We start from the raw sequence: 12,058 nt of genomic DNA on the forward strand, positions 1-12,058 counted from the left end.
TTCTCCACACCAGTCATGATTTTATAATATCCCCTTAGTCATCTCTTTTCCAAGCTGAAAAGTCCCAGTAGTAGTGGGAGCAGATCATGTAAATGCTACTAATGTGAGTAGTCCTTACTTAGGCTGGCAGTACTGTTGACTTCAGCAGAACTATTGTTATGAGCAAGGACTGCTCACATGAATAAAAGTTCACAGGAATGGGTCCTTATCCACTGCTACATAGGACAGTAGAAAAATGAACTGTTTCCTTGAGAGTGGTGGCTCAAATGAGAGAGAGAGAGATATTAATCAGACTATCTTTTCAGTATAATACATGGAGTTGCAGAAGATGAGCAATAACTTGAGCTGCAAAATGGGAATGAAATTTGAACTCTGATGAGCAAAAAAAAGAAGATTGGCTTGTCCATGATAGGTCCAGATCATAGGATACCTAATGATTATCTTCTCTGTATACAACAATAACTAAACCTATTTTTCTTTTGTGGTCTAGTGTCATCCCCCATGAACGCAGAATATTAACAATACTGCAGTGGCTAACCCTACCAGACAATGAAAGGTAATTCATGTAGTGTTCCTTTTTTTGTAAACTTCCAACTTGCCTTCTCTTTAAAAGTAGCTGGAGATGCAGAAACAGCTGGAATATTAGTATTAAAAATTATTCTTGCCAGCATTCAGAATCACTATTCGTTGATGCTCTTAGCTTTTAACCAGCAGTGTTTTAACCCTCCTCAAAAAACCTCTGATGCAAATGTCCTTTAATTATTGGGGAACATTTAATTACATGGATTAATGTTGGCTGTTTTACGCTACTTAATCTAATGTGGCTTAATAAACTTCTAGGCAGTGGTAAATGCAGAAGATGCACTCTAAAGCTTGGGAAAATGTTAAGATCTTAATTGTGTTTTTTATTACACAAGTTCTCACATGCTGCAGGCTGCATAGCCCATGTGAGCTGGTATCATGATCTCTCCTTCATACAGAACGAAGGGAGAGTGAGCGTCCTCAGACTGTGTGCTCTGTTATCTAATGAAGTTCTGGAGCAACTAATTGCTTGATCACACTTTGGAAAACATCTGACTGAGCAGCAATTTTTTACATATGGCAAACAATATTTGAAAGGCTGACTTAGCATGACCTGGCAATTTCTTCTTCTTTTGTGGTTGAAAGCAGACTATTCTGAACAAAATCTTTCTTTCAGGCCTTATGTTTATGCTTTCTACTCTGAACAACCAGATGCTGCTGGTCACAGATATGGTCCTTTTGGCTCTGAGGTTAGTATAGCTTTTTCCTGTGTAAAAGTTACACATCTCAAGGATCAACCATGACATCTATGGAATATTTGCTAACACTTTACTCCTGAGCTGAGGCGGCTTTCTTATCTCTAAGTGCTCTTCCTATCTGTCAGAAAGGGAAGACAATTGGCTAAAATAAACAAGAACTTATGACCAAGGGTCATTTGACGTTAAGAGAACTGTACCTGTGGTCTAGAAGCCCTCTCTGTGTGATATGAATAATGAAATGTATAAAGTTCACATTATGGATGTAGGTATGTGCCTGGCAAAGGTTTCAGATGTGAAATTAGCTGGTATAACAGCACAATTTAGTGCTCCTTAATCAATTTACCCTTCTTAAAAAAAAATACCCTATATGAGAGAGGCAGAAAAGGATATTTGTTTCTCTGGTATGTTTCCTTGGGGGAAAGGAGAGGGTGAATATTTTTTTTTCAAAGTTGACAATCTGAAGGAGCCTGGATAATAGTCTGTTCTAGAGTTGGAAAACCGTGGTTTTCAATATTCGGTCTATGAACAAGCGGTTTGGTTAGCCCTGCCAGTACTGTTCCCTCAGAAATGGACGTAGGAGTCCTAACAGCATGAGATAGGGAGTTTAAAATCCATCACTTCCCAGAGGTGCTTAAAGCACCCTCCTCTGTTTTGTCCACCAGTGTGGGCTCAGGAGTGGTGACAAAGTGTTCAGAACTCGCATGAATTGCACTGGTTACTTACCAAATTACTACATCTTTCAAGAACACCCAAAAGCTTGTACAGGAGCGTGTTATCTTGGGGATGTGGAGAGGCAATATTTATTCTACACCTAAATATTTAAACACTTGGCAGTTCATCTTGGACACTTTACTCAGGCAAAACTCTCACTGAATTCAGTGCAAATTGTGGAAGCAAAGATCAAACTCTTAAAATTAAGACTAAACGTATACACTTCCTTTTTAAAGGAAACATTTATAAAAGCAATAGCACTTAAAATTTTGGAGCTATTTCAGGTACCTGCACTTCTTGTGGCTACCAACAAAGTGCTTTCAGCAACTTATGTCTCACAATGCACTCAAGGGGTGCATATGTCCAGTATAATCTCTCAACCTGTTTGCATAAAATCCTTGTATCTATTCCTGTTAGAGATGGGAGCACTCGGAAACTATCCTTTAAAACACTTTAGAATGTCCAGGGTTCCATTTCAACTTAAGTGTTAACCTTTTCTCATTTATTCCTTCAGTAATTTTCCATAAAAATCTCTAAACTCTGAAAAATTTCTCTGTGTTCCCTTCCCTAATATCAGTCATGCCTTTAGATGAAGGCAATATCTCTGCTGGAACAGCTGGATACAGATTCATAAGCAATAATATATGCATGTGATTAAAAGTAATTGTGAGCCATTATTAATAAATCACTATGCACCAGCAATGTCATCAGTGCTGTGCCAGGCAGAATAAAGATTCTCTGGTCCAAATAACTTACCGTCTAAAATCTATAAGTCAAATACTTGCTTAAAAGGGAAGAGTTCTGTTTGACTGTCTGTCTGTGTCTTCTCATGGTTGGCATTAATGGGCGAATGGGAGTCTGACCTCCAGTCAAGTGACGTAGCTATGCTATTTGAAATACTAGGACTAAGTCTTGGCAGGTTCTGAAATAATTCAAGCCTGGTTCTTATACGGGTGAACTGCCATTGATGTTTTATAGTACCTTTGCCTATAACAAATTATGTAATTACACACAATATAGGACTGACAAATCTTGTGCATCAAACTAAAAGAAAACAGTAACTTTAGAGTGTAGCTTTCTACAGAATAGAGACACTTTCTCGTATCTTTTCACTGAGGTAAAGTGAAATTTGAAGATGAAATTGCATATGTTCTTCAAATATGAGCTCTAAATAGGCTCTTTGGACAAGTTCTCTTGGGGTCTAATGCTATGAGGTGCTTAGCTCAGTCACTGGGAGTTGAGATTTTCAGTACCTTGTGGGATTAAGATGTTTCCCAGAGGTCAAGTTTCTAGCTAACCCTTACTCTATGCAATGTAGGACATTAATTGGGTCTTTTTAGAAAATGGGGAAAAAATAATCTTAGAATTCTTCTGGATAGCTATCTAAAATCTAGCCTGGAATTATACGACTAACGAAAAAACCCCTCTTAAATCACCCTGCTTTAAATAACTTCACACCAAATTGACTTTCATTGAATGGAGAACAGGCTGTTTAATGGATGAACATATTTCCGTTCCCAAATTTACAAAGAAGACATGATTTTGTAAATGTGGATTTAAAAACAAACGTGCAGCTGTCTAAGACTTGCTAGGGGCATGATTTCAGGAGAGAGGAGCTAGAAAGTATTATGTTTATCTTGATGCTCTTTCCCCTCCCCCCAGTTTCTGGGAGCTATGAACGTCTCATAAATCATCTGGGAAGGAAGCCCTCAGTGGGACCTCTCTAAGCTGCTTCCTTAGTAATGGGAGCTGGACATCATTTTTCTTTGTACAGGACTGGCAGCACTTAGACACTTGGAATGGTTCTGACCAGTTTTTCCTCTGTGGCAGCTGAGCAACACACTGGAGCTTGTAAGCAAGCTCTTGAAAATTGTGTAGTATATTTAAGAGGTGTGTTGTTTTTTTTTAAGTGAAAATCTCCTTATATTAAACTCTTCTTGCCTCATACTCCCTAAGTTCAGGAGCAGCTTCGCTGCTGACTTCTCTAGATGGAGAGAGGGGGTGGGGAATTCAACACACCTCTTGCAATGTCGAGTGGATGTTTAGCATAATTTACTAACTCACTAGCTATAAAATTATGATGTCTTTTTTTTTTTAAAAGACTTGATCCTGCCTGGTGCTGCTCATTTTCAACTCCCAGGGACTTCAGTTGACGCTCAAACCTTGCAGGAAGTGCTCAATGCTCTATACATTGAGGGCACAGTACATTAAAATTTAGGAATAAAAAGGAGAAGTACTCAAAATTTATGGGTGAAATTTTGGTTCCACTGATTGAAGCCAACAGAACCAGGATTTCGCCCAATAAGTTGACTACAATAACTTGCAGTATGTTTTATTTATTAGGTGTTTCAGTGTAACGTTGTTTTTAATGAGACCTTCACAAACAGCTCTTTTGAACTAGGAAGATGGTTATAAAGCTTCACTTTATTTTCGGAATGTATTGATGGGAAATTTAAAATGTGTGCCTGCCCTTGGTTATTTCCGCAATTCTGTTTTTTCTTTTCCCTTCTGTGCTTCTGCAGTGACACTGATGGGTTGTCCTTCTGGGTCGAGAGGCAGAGCTTTGGCTGGCTAGTTCCCACCTTTTGTTATGTCTAGAAAGGGGGGATGGATTTGTTCATCTCCTTCCTGAGGGGCCCCTTACTCCCCAAAAGAGAAATAACCCTATTCTGAATCTTTTCAAGTGAGGCTAAGGTTTGGCTGGTTAACAAGAACTTGGCTTTTCTTTCTGGCTAACTTTGAAAGAAAAAAATATATTTAAAAAGTATATAAATATACATACTGCTGTAAGTGCTCTAAATAGATCAAAACCTGTCATGCCTAAACTCTGTTCCTGCTGCTCCTCTAACATGCTGTCTTGAGACAGCTCTTCTAAGTGTTCAAAATATCTAGGTTTCTTGCATTGGCCAGTGTGTGTCTGGCACTGTCAAGCTCTGGCTGAGTTTATTCAGGGACAGTGTAAAATGAGAATCCTTCCTTTCCCTGCTGCTCCTCTCATCAGGACTGCACAAAGCTTGAAACATTTTAAAAAGAAAACTCTGGTGCTGCTTTATTAAAATGCCTTTCTGGAGAGAGACGAATGAGACTGGACTAGAATCTCCTTTCCAGCTGCTTGCCTTGGAAGCAATGAAACAGCATGGCAGATGGTAACACTTTTTTGTTTGTTTGTTATTTCTTTCCCCTCCATTCATACAGCTCTGTGACTGAACAACAGAGAAACTGGCTAAGTAGACAGAAGTAAATATGATTATAAATCACTGACTTTCCTCAAGCCCATATAGCAGGTTCCATTTTCTCCTACCTGCTGACTTAGCTGTATTATCTCCCTGTAGGTGTCCTCTCACACTGTTCACAGATGGTCCTAAGCGGTGCTGAGAATCCACAACTCCCATGAAAATTAATGGAAGGTGTTGGTGCTTAGCATCTCTCAGGTGCAGAACAGGCCAAAATTGAGAGCTGTGCTTGGCAACCCTGCATATCTTTAAAGTGGGGCTTATTGGAAAAAGGAACACTGGGCCCTTCCAGTCCCTTCTTCTGTATCATTCATACACAAAAACGAATAAACCCATTTCAAGTGACTTATTTTAATAGATAATGTATTGCTCACAAAAGGTGCCGTATTGACAGCTCTGGAGACTGATGTCCTCAATTTATCCATACAACTAGTACAGGGCAGTCAGCAACAATGCCATTTTCTCTCTCACTGCCCTTAACAAATTATTAGATTATTCAGAAGGTGCAGTCTCCATGTTGGTTCAACCCTGCACTCTTTTTCCAAGATTGTCAGTGTGGTGGCTTTGTAGTGCACAGATGCTTCCAGCAGAAGTGGTAACCGGCAAGTCAAATGTTCCATGTTTCATTAAGATTCCCCAAACACAAGAATTTGCAAAAAAAAAAAATTTACACCACTAGAAATGTGCAGCTGATACTGTTACATATTTTGTGTATTTATTTGTATATTTTGTGAATTGAATTACACTTGGAGAGAAATACTCATAACACTACAGTACGTATTCATAAAAATTGGCCTGATTGACCGTCTCCTGAAATACCAATTTCATTTGCTCTTATGTTAGTTGCTTGAGTAACTGCTATCCCACTTTCAAGTACAATTTAGTGAGTTCCTCTGTAGAGAGACCTCTAAATTGTCCCTTTCTAACTCCTATATTATTGAAGAAGCATTGATCTTCATGCTCCTCAATTTGATGATGCAGGTCACTGTAGTATCTGATGCTAGCTGAGTCAGGATTTCTCTGAGTCCAGACATCTCTCTCCGCCAGTACAGGAGAGTAGTTATGGCTCACCTCTTACTCCGCCTAAGAGACCTAAGAGAAAAATTACTCCTAAGAGGAGACAGGAAAGACGAGTTGCATCTCCAAAGAAAAGAAGAAAAGTACATAGAGTGGATCAGTATTCTGCGGAATCCCGTCGGAACAAAGTAAGTTTACCTGTGTTCCAAAACTTTGTGACAGAAGTGTCAGTTTGAGGCTCTTATGTAGCTTAATTTTTGCAACTTGGACTCCCTTCCATATTTCAGTTTGGGAATTCCGAGACAGACTTTCTATAACTGTACTGAAAGATCACTGCTGGCAAAGCAGCCAGGATATATTGAGTCTTTTGGGAACTATGTTCTTCCTATTTTATACTCTGTTCACTGTAGGGAAAGCCTCTTTAGGACCTTTTAAAAATCCATCAAACAAAGGGAGCATGAAACAAATCTCTGGGAAGATCTTATCAGCGACACCAAGCCATAAGACTTCATCATGAGTCTCACAACATTGGGTGTCCTTCTTTAAGCCCCATTTCCTGGTATCAAGTGATTATGTGAGAATCTTTTTCTTTTTCTTTTTCTTTTTCTTTTCTCTTTTTTTTTTTTTTTTTTCTTTTCAAATAAAACCAAGTTTCTAGTCTTCATGGCACTGGAGAAAAGTTGAAAATTGACCTGAGTGTAATCTGAAGGGTCAAAAGCCAGATGGCGCACACACAAATATCTCATTGGCTAAAAAATCTTGAGACTTTTGGGGGGAGGTGAGACGGGAGGAAGGGCATGTAAATCATGATTTTTTTGAACCCATGATTTTGGGTCTGGCGATAATGCCTTATGATGGTACTTAAGTCTCTGTCTTCAAAAAGGTCAAAGTTGGAGGTTGCTTCCCCAGGAAAAGATTTAGAGAGAGGAGAAAGATGATCCTTAATAAATGAAATCTCTCCACCTGCCACTAATTGACAACTTGGGAAGGGCTGTGGATCACTTCAGCATCCCTTCCATTCAGGAATTTTAAAGTAATTGTAACCCAGTTCATGGGGCCTAAAAATATCTCCTGTGGGATCCAAGCAAAAATCTTGACAGTGTATTTTCAAAGAAGAGCAATAGAAACTCTTCCCAGTAGCTTTCAATTCTTGATTTAAAAAAAAAATATAGTTCTGAAATTAATCAGGCATTCTGAGACTCCTCCTGGAATTGCGGGGGGGGAGGGGGGGGAATCAGTCATCAAGAGTAAAACTGCCATTACGCACGATACCTTGAGCGTTGATAGTCTACTCAAGAGGAAGGCTGATTATCTGTTTACATGAATGATGTCCCCTTCAACAAACTATACAGGAGTTCCCCTTTCAGAGTAGTTTGCTAATTCAAGGTCCTACTGTTTTTGGCATAAAATATGTTCTAGGTGGGCTAATAGTGAGAGTACATGTATCCATCTCCCTTTCTCTCACCCCCCCCACCCACCCGGGGGGCTTCTCTTCTCTGGATGAATATTTCATCCAAAGCTTTTCCATCCATGCAAATCTCCATGGAAACCCAGTTGTGGATTTCTCACTAAACCTTCAAAAATCTCAGATTATTCTAGCACAAATTATCATCCACATCCAGTGCAAATTAACCCTTTAGTGCCAGTATTTGTTTATGCTCATTGACCGCAATGGGATGCACCACAAGACTAGGAGTTAAATCCTTTCCTCTCTTCATACGTCAGCATCAGGTTACAATAGCTCTTCTTCAGAAGGAAAACTCATGCTAAAACCTATCTAGTAACACTGGTCTGCATTTCTCAGTTTCATACTTGATCCTCTTATAATAATGTCAGTTGTTTCTTTCGGTGGCATCTCAGATATCCACACCTGTCTTGGAAAATAAAGCTTTCCATACAACTTGACAAAGATCTGAGGTAGTGGAGATCAGCATGTGATCTGAGGAAAGGTACACATGAGACTTATTATTTCACTGATAACTCCTTGGAGGTTACATCTGGACAAGAACATGGGTCTCAGGGCAGTCCCACATCCACGTAGAGTATCCTCACGTAAACGTATTAATGACATTCAGTATCGACCTTACTCCATTTCAGAAATAAACAGAACTTTTTAAATGAGAACCCAGTGAGAATAATGGGGGTGAAGGAGCTAAATTGAGGTTCCCTGGCTCTGATCATGTGAAATAGTGTGGGGTTTTTTTGTGGTGGGTGTGTGTGTGTGAGGGGGAGAAGAGAAGGGTGGTGTGTTTTGCTTTGTTTTATTTTTGTTTAAAACTCAATTAGTTTGTTTTCATGGTATCAAAAACATCTTTGCAAACCCCCAGCTGAAATTTGGTGGATATAGAACTTTAGAAAAGTACTGTGATTTGTGGTTCCTTCTCACATATGGAAATACTATTGCTCTATTTTAAGAACAGCATAAACCTGTTGCACAAGAAAATCCTCATGTGAAATCCAGGAGGATTTGCAGTTCCCAGCTTTCCTAACTGCAGAGTTACCATTTAGAGGCTGAAAGAAAAGTCTTAATTTCCTTATGTGATGCATGAGATACAATTAGAGCTGACTGAAAAACGGACTTTCCAATCCATGGGGAAAATCTGAGATTTTTAACAGTGGGCTTTTGTCCCAGTTTGGGACAAAAAGTCAAAATAGTGCAATTTTTCATGGAACGAAAAGTTCTGTAAAATGTTCATTCAGAATGTTTCATCATTTTTGACTGAAACTAAATGTTCATATTTTCCTGAATAGGAGCTTTTAGTTTCCGAATCTTTTCTCTCTGCCTGAGCTGCTACAATGTCTCATGGGAATTGTAGTTCTGGGTTCTTCCTGCTCCCCAGCTGGATTCTATCTCCTGTGATTCACAGCTGTTTCTCCCTGTGGCAGAGTCGCCATTGTGCCTTGTATGAGTTGTAATTTCCTGTCTTACCTTGATTATTTTCAGAATCTACAACTCCACAAGGTGGGTGGCAGTTCGGGCAGAAGGGGAGCTTGCAAAACATTTAGATTAGGGTCAGGTTGGCTTTTTTGTTAGCAGAAATTTCCCTTGGGAAACGGTTGAAATCTACCTTTCCGAGTCAAGATTTTGACAAAATTCTGTTTTCCTACAGGAGAATTGTTTTTTGTTCCAAATGTTTTAACTGATCCAGTTAAATATGCACATATGAGAAATTGAGCATATTGTGACAAACAGAAATGTTGTCTGTCTCTCTCTTTTTAATAAACTGTCCTTTGTCTAAAATGCATGGAAATTCCAAGTATTTATCCTCTAATAAAAAAAGAGTTGCACTCACTTCTGTTCCTGCTCAGAATTGTAACTTGTCTGCATGTTGTCATAATTTTGCCTTTTTATAAAATAAAAAATAATATATTTATACCATTTTAGCTCTGGGCATCCTTTTTCAAAATCTTGCCAGAATTGTCACTTGATCCTTTAGAGACCTTGGATATTCAGCTGAAGCTGCCTTTTCTTCCTGCTACTTATAATGGAAGGCTAAGGGCAGCCATTCTCGCACCAGATACCTCCTGGAGCACCCTTCGCAATGGCTTGGGATTTTCATATGAACACTGAGATTGAAGCTATGTACCACGACTACGTAGTTGGTGTTCGGAAAAACTGAAAAGCTAAAGTCCATTGGAAGAACAGCATTTAAATGAGTTCTCTCCCCCCGCATCTCCCCCAATCATATGCATTTTTCTAATTTAGTAAATCTTTGCATTTACCATATGTTTAGGGGTTCTGTTGGAGGGGTAGGAATAGGATCAATGATTTCTTGCAGTCATCCAACAACATCCCAATAGAAGACTTTTTTTGTATCTTTCCCTCGAGGAAATCAAATCAAGCTCATAGGAAAGGAGATGACGATTAGGTCAGGGTGATAACTACTCAGCCAAGGATCTGCCTTTTGATCTGGAAAGTTAACCTACAAGAATTTTGCTGAGGAAGCTCCACCTATAGTGAAAGAGAGAGCATTGCAATGGTGATTAACTTCCTTTCTTTCTGCAAACTTTGTATAGATGATAAATCCCCTAAGGGATATTGACAAGACTTTAGGACAATTAATGGATGGACTGAAGCAGCTGAAACTACATCGATGTGTCAATGTTATCTTTGTTGGAGACCATGGTAAAAACTCTTACTTGTCCTTTCTTAGTATGTAAATATGGATAGAAACTGATGATTGAGCAATTTCCAGAGCTTCACTGTGCTTAAAGTTATACACACAACAAATACTTTACTGGATCGGAGCCTAAACGAACATCCTATTTTTAAAAATTCTTTTTAAAAGGAAAAATATTTATTCACAGGACACTGACAATGTAAACTTTTAATTTACATACATGACAACTTTTAATTTGCCTGATGATTACCTTGTGGAGGAATTCCTTCTTATTTTAACTATTTGCACATTCATTCAGAATTAAGCCTGTTTGTATTTTGGGGTGTAACACACAAATAATGTACAATATCTCCTACCTGCTCCCTAGCAAGTGTGAACAGCTGCAGTCTGTCCCCATGTCTCTCGTTTTGTTTTATTTATTTATTAAAAGTAGGTTAACTGGAAAAGAAATGGTGTAGAAGCCTCATCCCCTTTTTAATGACTGTAGGAGTAGAATTTTGGAACAGTAAGTTTCCATGGCAATTAGGAGTGCAGCTGGTCACATACAGAGGAACAAAGTTGGGATAGTTATGAGGGACTGGGCCCAGCTTTGAAGAGTTATGGAGGAAGGAGAAATGCCCACAAGAGATATTGGATCGGGGAGAGAATAAGTGGCAAAAATGGGCAGAATGATTAAAAAATGGAAAATCATGACTTGAAAGGTCTCTGTCACCTGGAAATTAGGGAAAACTTCACAATAAGAATTCCTAGTAAAGAGAGAGAAACTCCAGTGAAAATACTATAGGCGAAAGAAGGAAAATTGAGATCAAATTTGGGTATGTTTTTGAGGTAGAACTGTTCTTGGCATAACATTTCAGAGAGGTTACTAAAGGTCTTTAATTAGAGTAATAGTACACTAAATGAGTCATGATTTGCTATGGGATACCATGCTATTCAGATAAGATTTTTTGTGTGTGTGAGTGAAGTGCCAGATTAACAGACCTGGACAGTAAAGTTCACTCTCTGTCCACAAAACAGGTACAGCACTGTGCTACAGGTTTCTCTACCAGTTATGTCTCCTCCCTGATGTGGAGGGGATGACTGCTGGGGTTCTGGGGAGAGTTTATTTTCCAAACATAGTTACTCCTTGTCTACAGGCTTCTGAGTTTTACTCACTAAGAATTAGATTGAGACCACCAATACACTTCTCATTGGCCACAAAATAACTCTGATGGTAACAACTTTGTTCACTCTACCTACAGTTGGTTTAGAATACACCACCAAGATACAATACCTTTGTGTGTTTGTGTCTCCTCTCTTTAAATTGTATTTTAAAAATAACTTTGAAACTAGGAGCTGATCTTAGTGCTTCTGGGAGTTAAAACAGGATGTATAACAAGTATACGCTCCCTGGATGTAGTGATTGGCATTGCTGCTCTGACACTGGCATTTCTGTTGTGCACATAGGTGCAAGCACCAGCCATAATTCTGTTATTAAACAATATCTAATGTTGGTGATTATCAGTGCTGCCATCGAGAAGACATTAGCTAAAAGAGCTTGATATTGGTGAAAGCTGAAAACAAACAAAGGTGTCCATGTGTCTGACAGTTCCTTGGCAGGTGGAATAGTTCCAGTGACCACTCTTGATGACTAATTCGTGACAGTGTAGTCTTTCCATAAACTTGAGGTAGGTTACCTGCTAGGAAGAGAGGAATA

The 12,058-nt window shown here is 39.0% G+C and overlaps 1 protein-coding gene across 5 annotated transcripts in view; it reads left to right on the plus strand.

The window, feature by feature from the left end:
- The window catches only part of ENPP2 (ectonucleotide pyrophosphatase/phosphodiesterase 2), a 108,854-nt gene that overhangs the window by 71,308 nt on the left and 25,488 nt on the right, over positions 1–12,058 (plus strand). For 4 of the 5 annotated variants that reach the window (XM_048841552.2, XM_048841553.2, XM_048841550.2 and 1 more), the window contains exons 10-12: positions 491–556; positions 1,199–1,271; positions 10,259–10,367. In XM_048841552.2, the coding sequence (XP_048697509.1) occupies positions 491–556; positions 1,199–1,271; positions 10,259–10,367 (248 nt within the window). Of the gene's footprint in view, positions 1–490; positions 557–1,198; positions 1,272–6,276; positions 6,430–10,258; positions 10,368–12,058 lie in introns of all 5 variants that reach the window. The other variant, XM_048841554.2, reaches the window with a different exon arrangement.

This window comes from Caretta caretta, chromosome 2 (genome assembly GCF_965140235.1).
Source record: "Caretta caretta isolate rCarCar2 chromosome 2, rCarCar1.hap1, whole genome shotgun sequence".
Classification (NCBI taxonomy): domain Eukaryota; kingdom Metazoa; phylum Chordata; order Testudines; family Cheloniidae; genus Caretta; species Caretta caretta.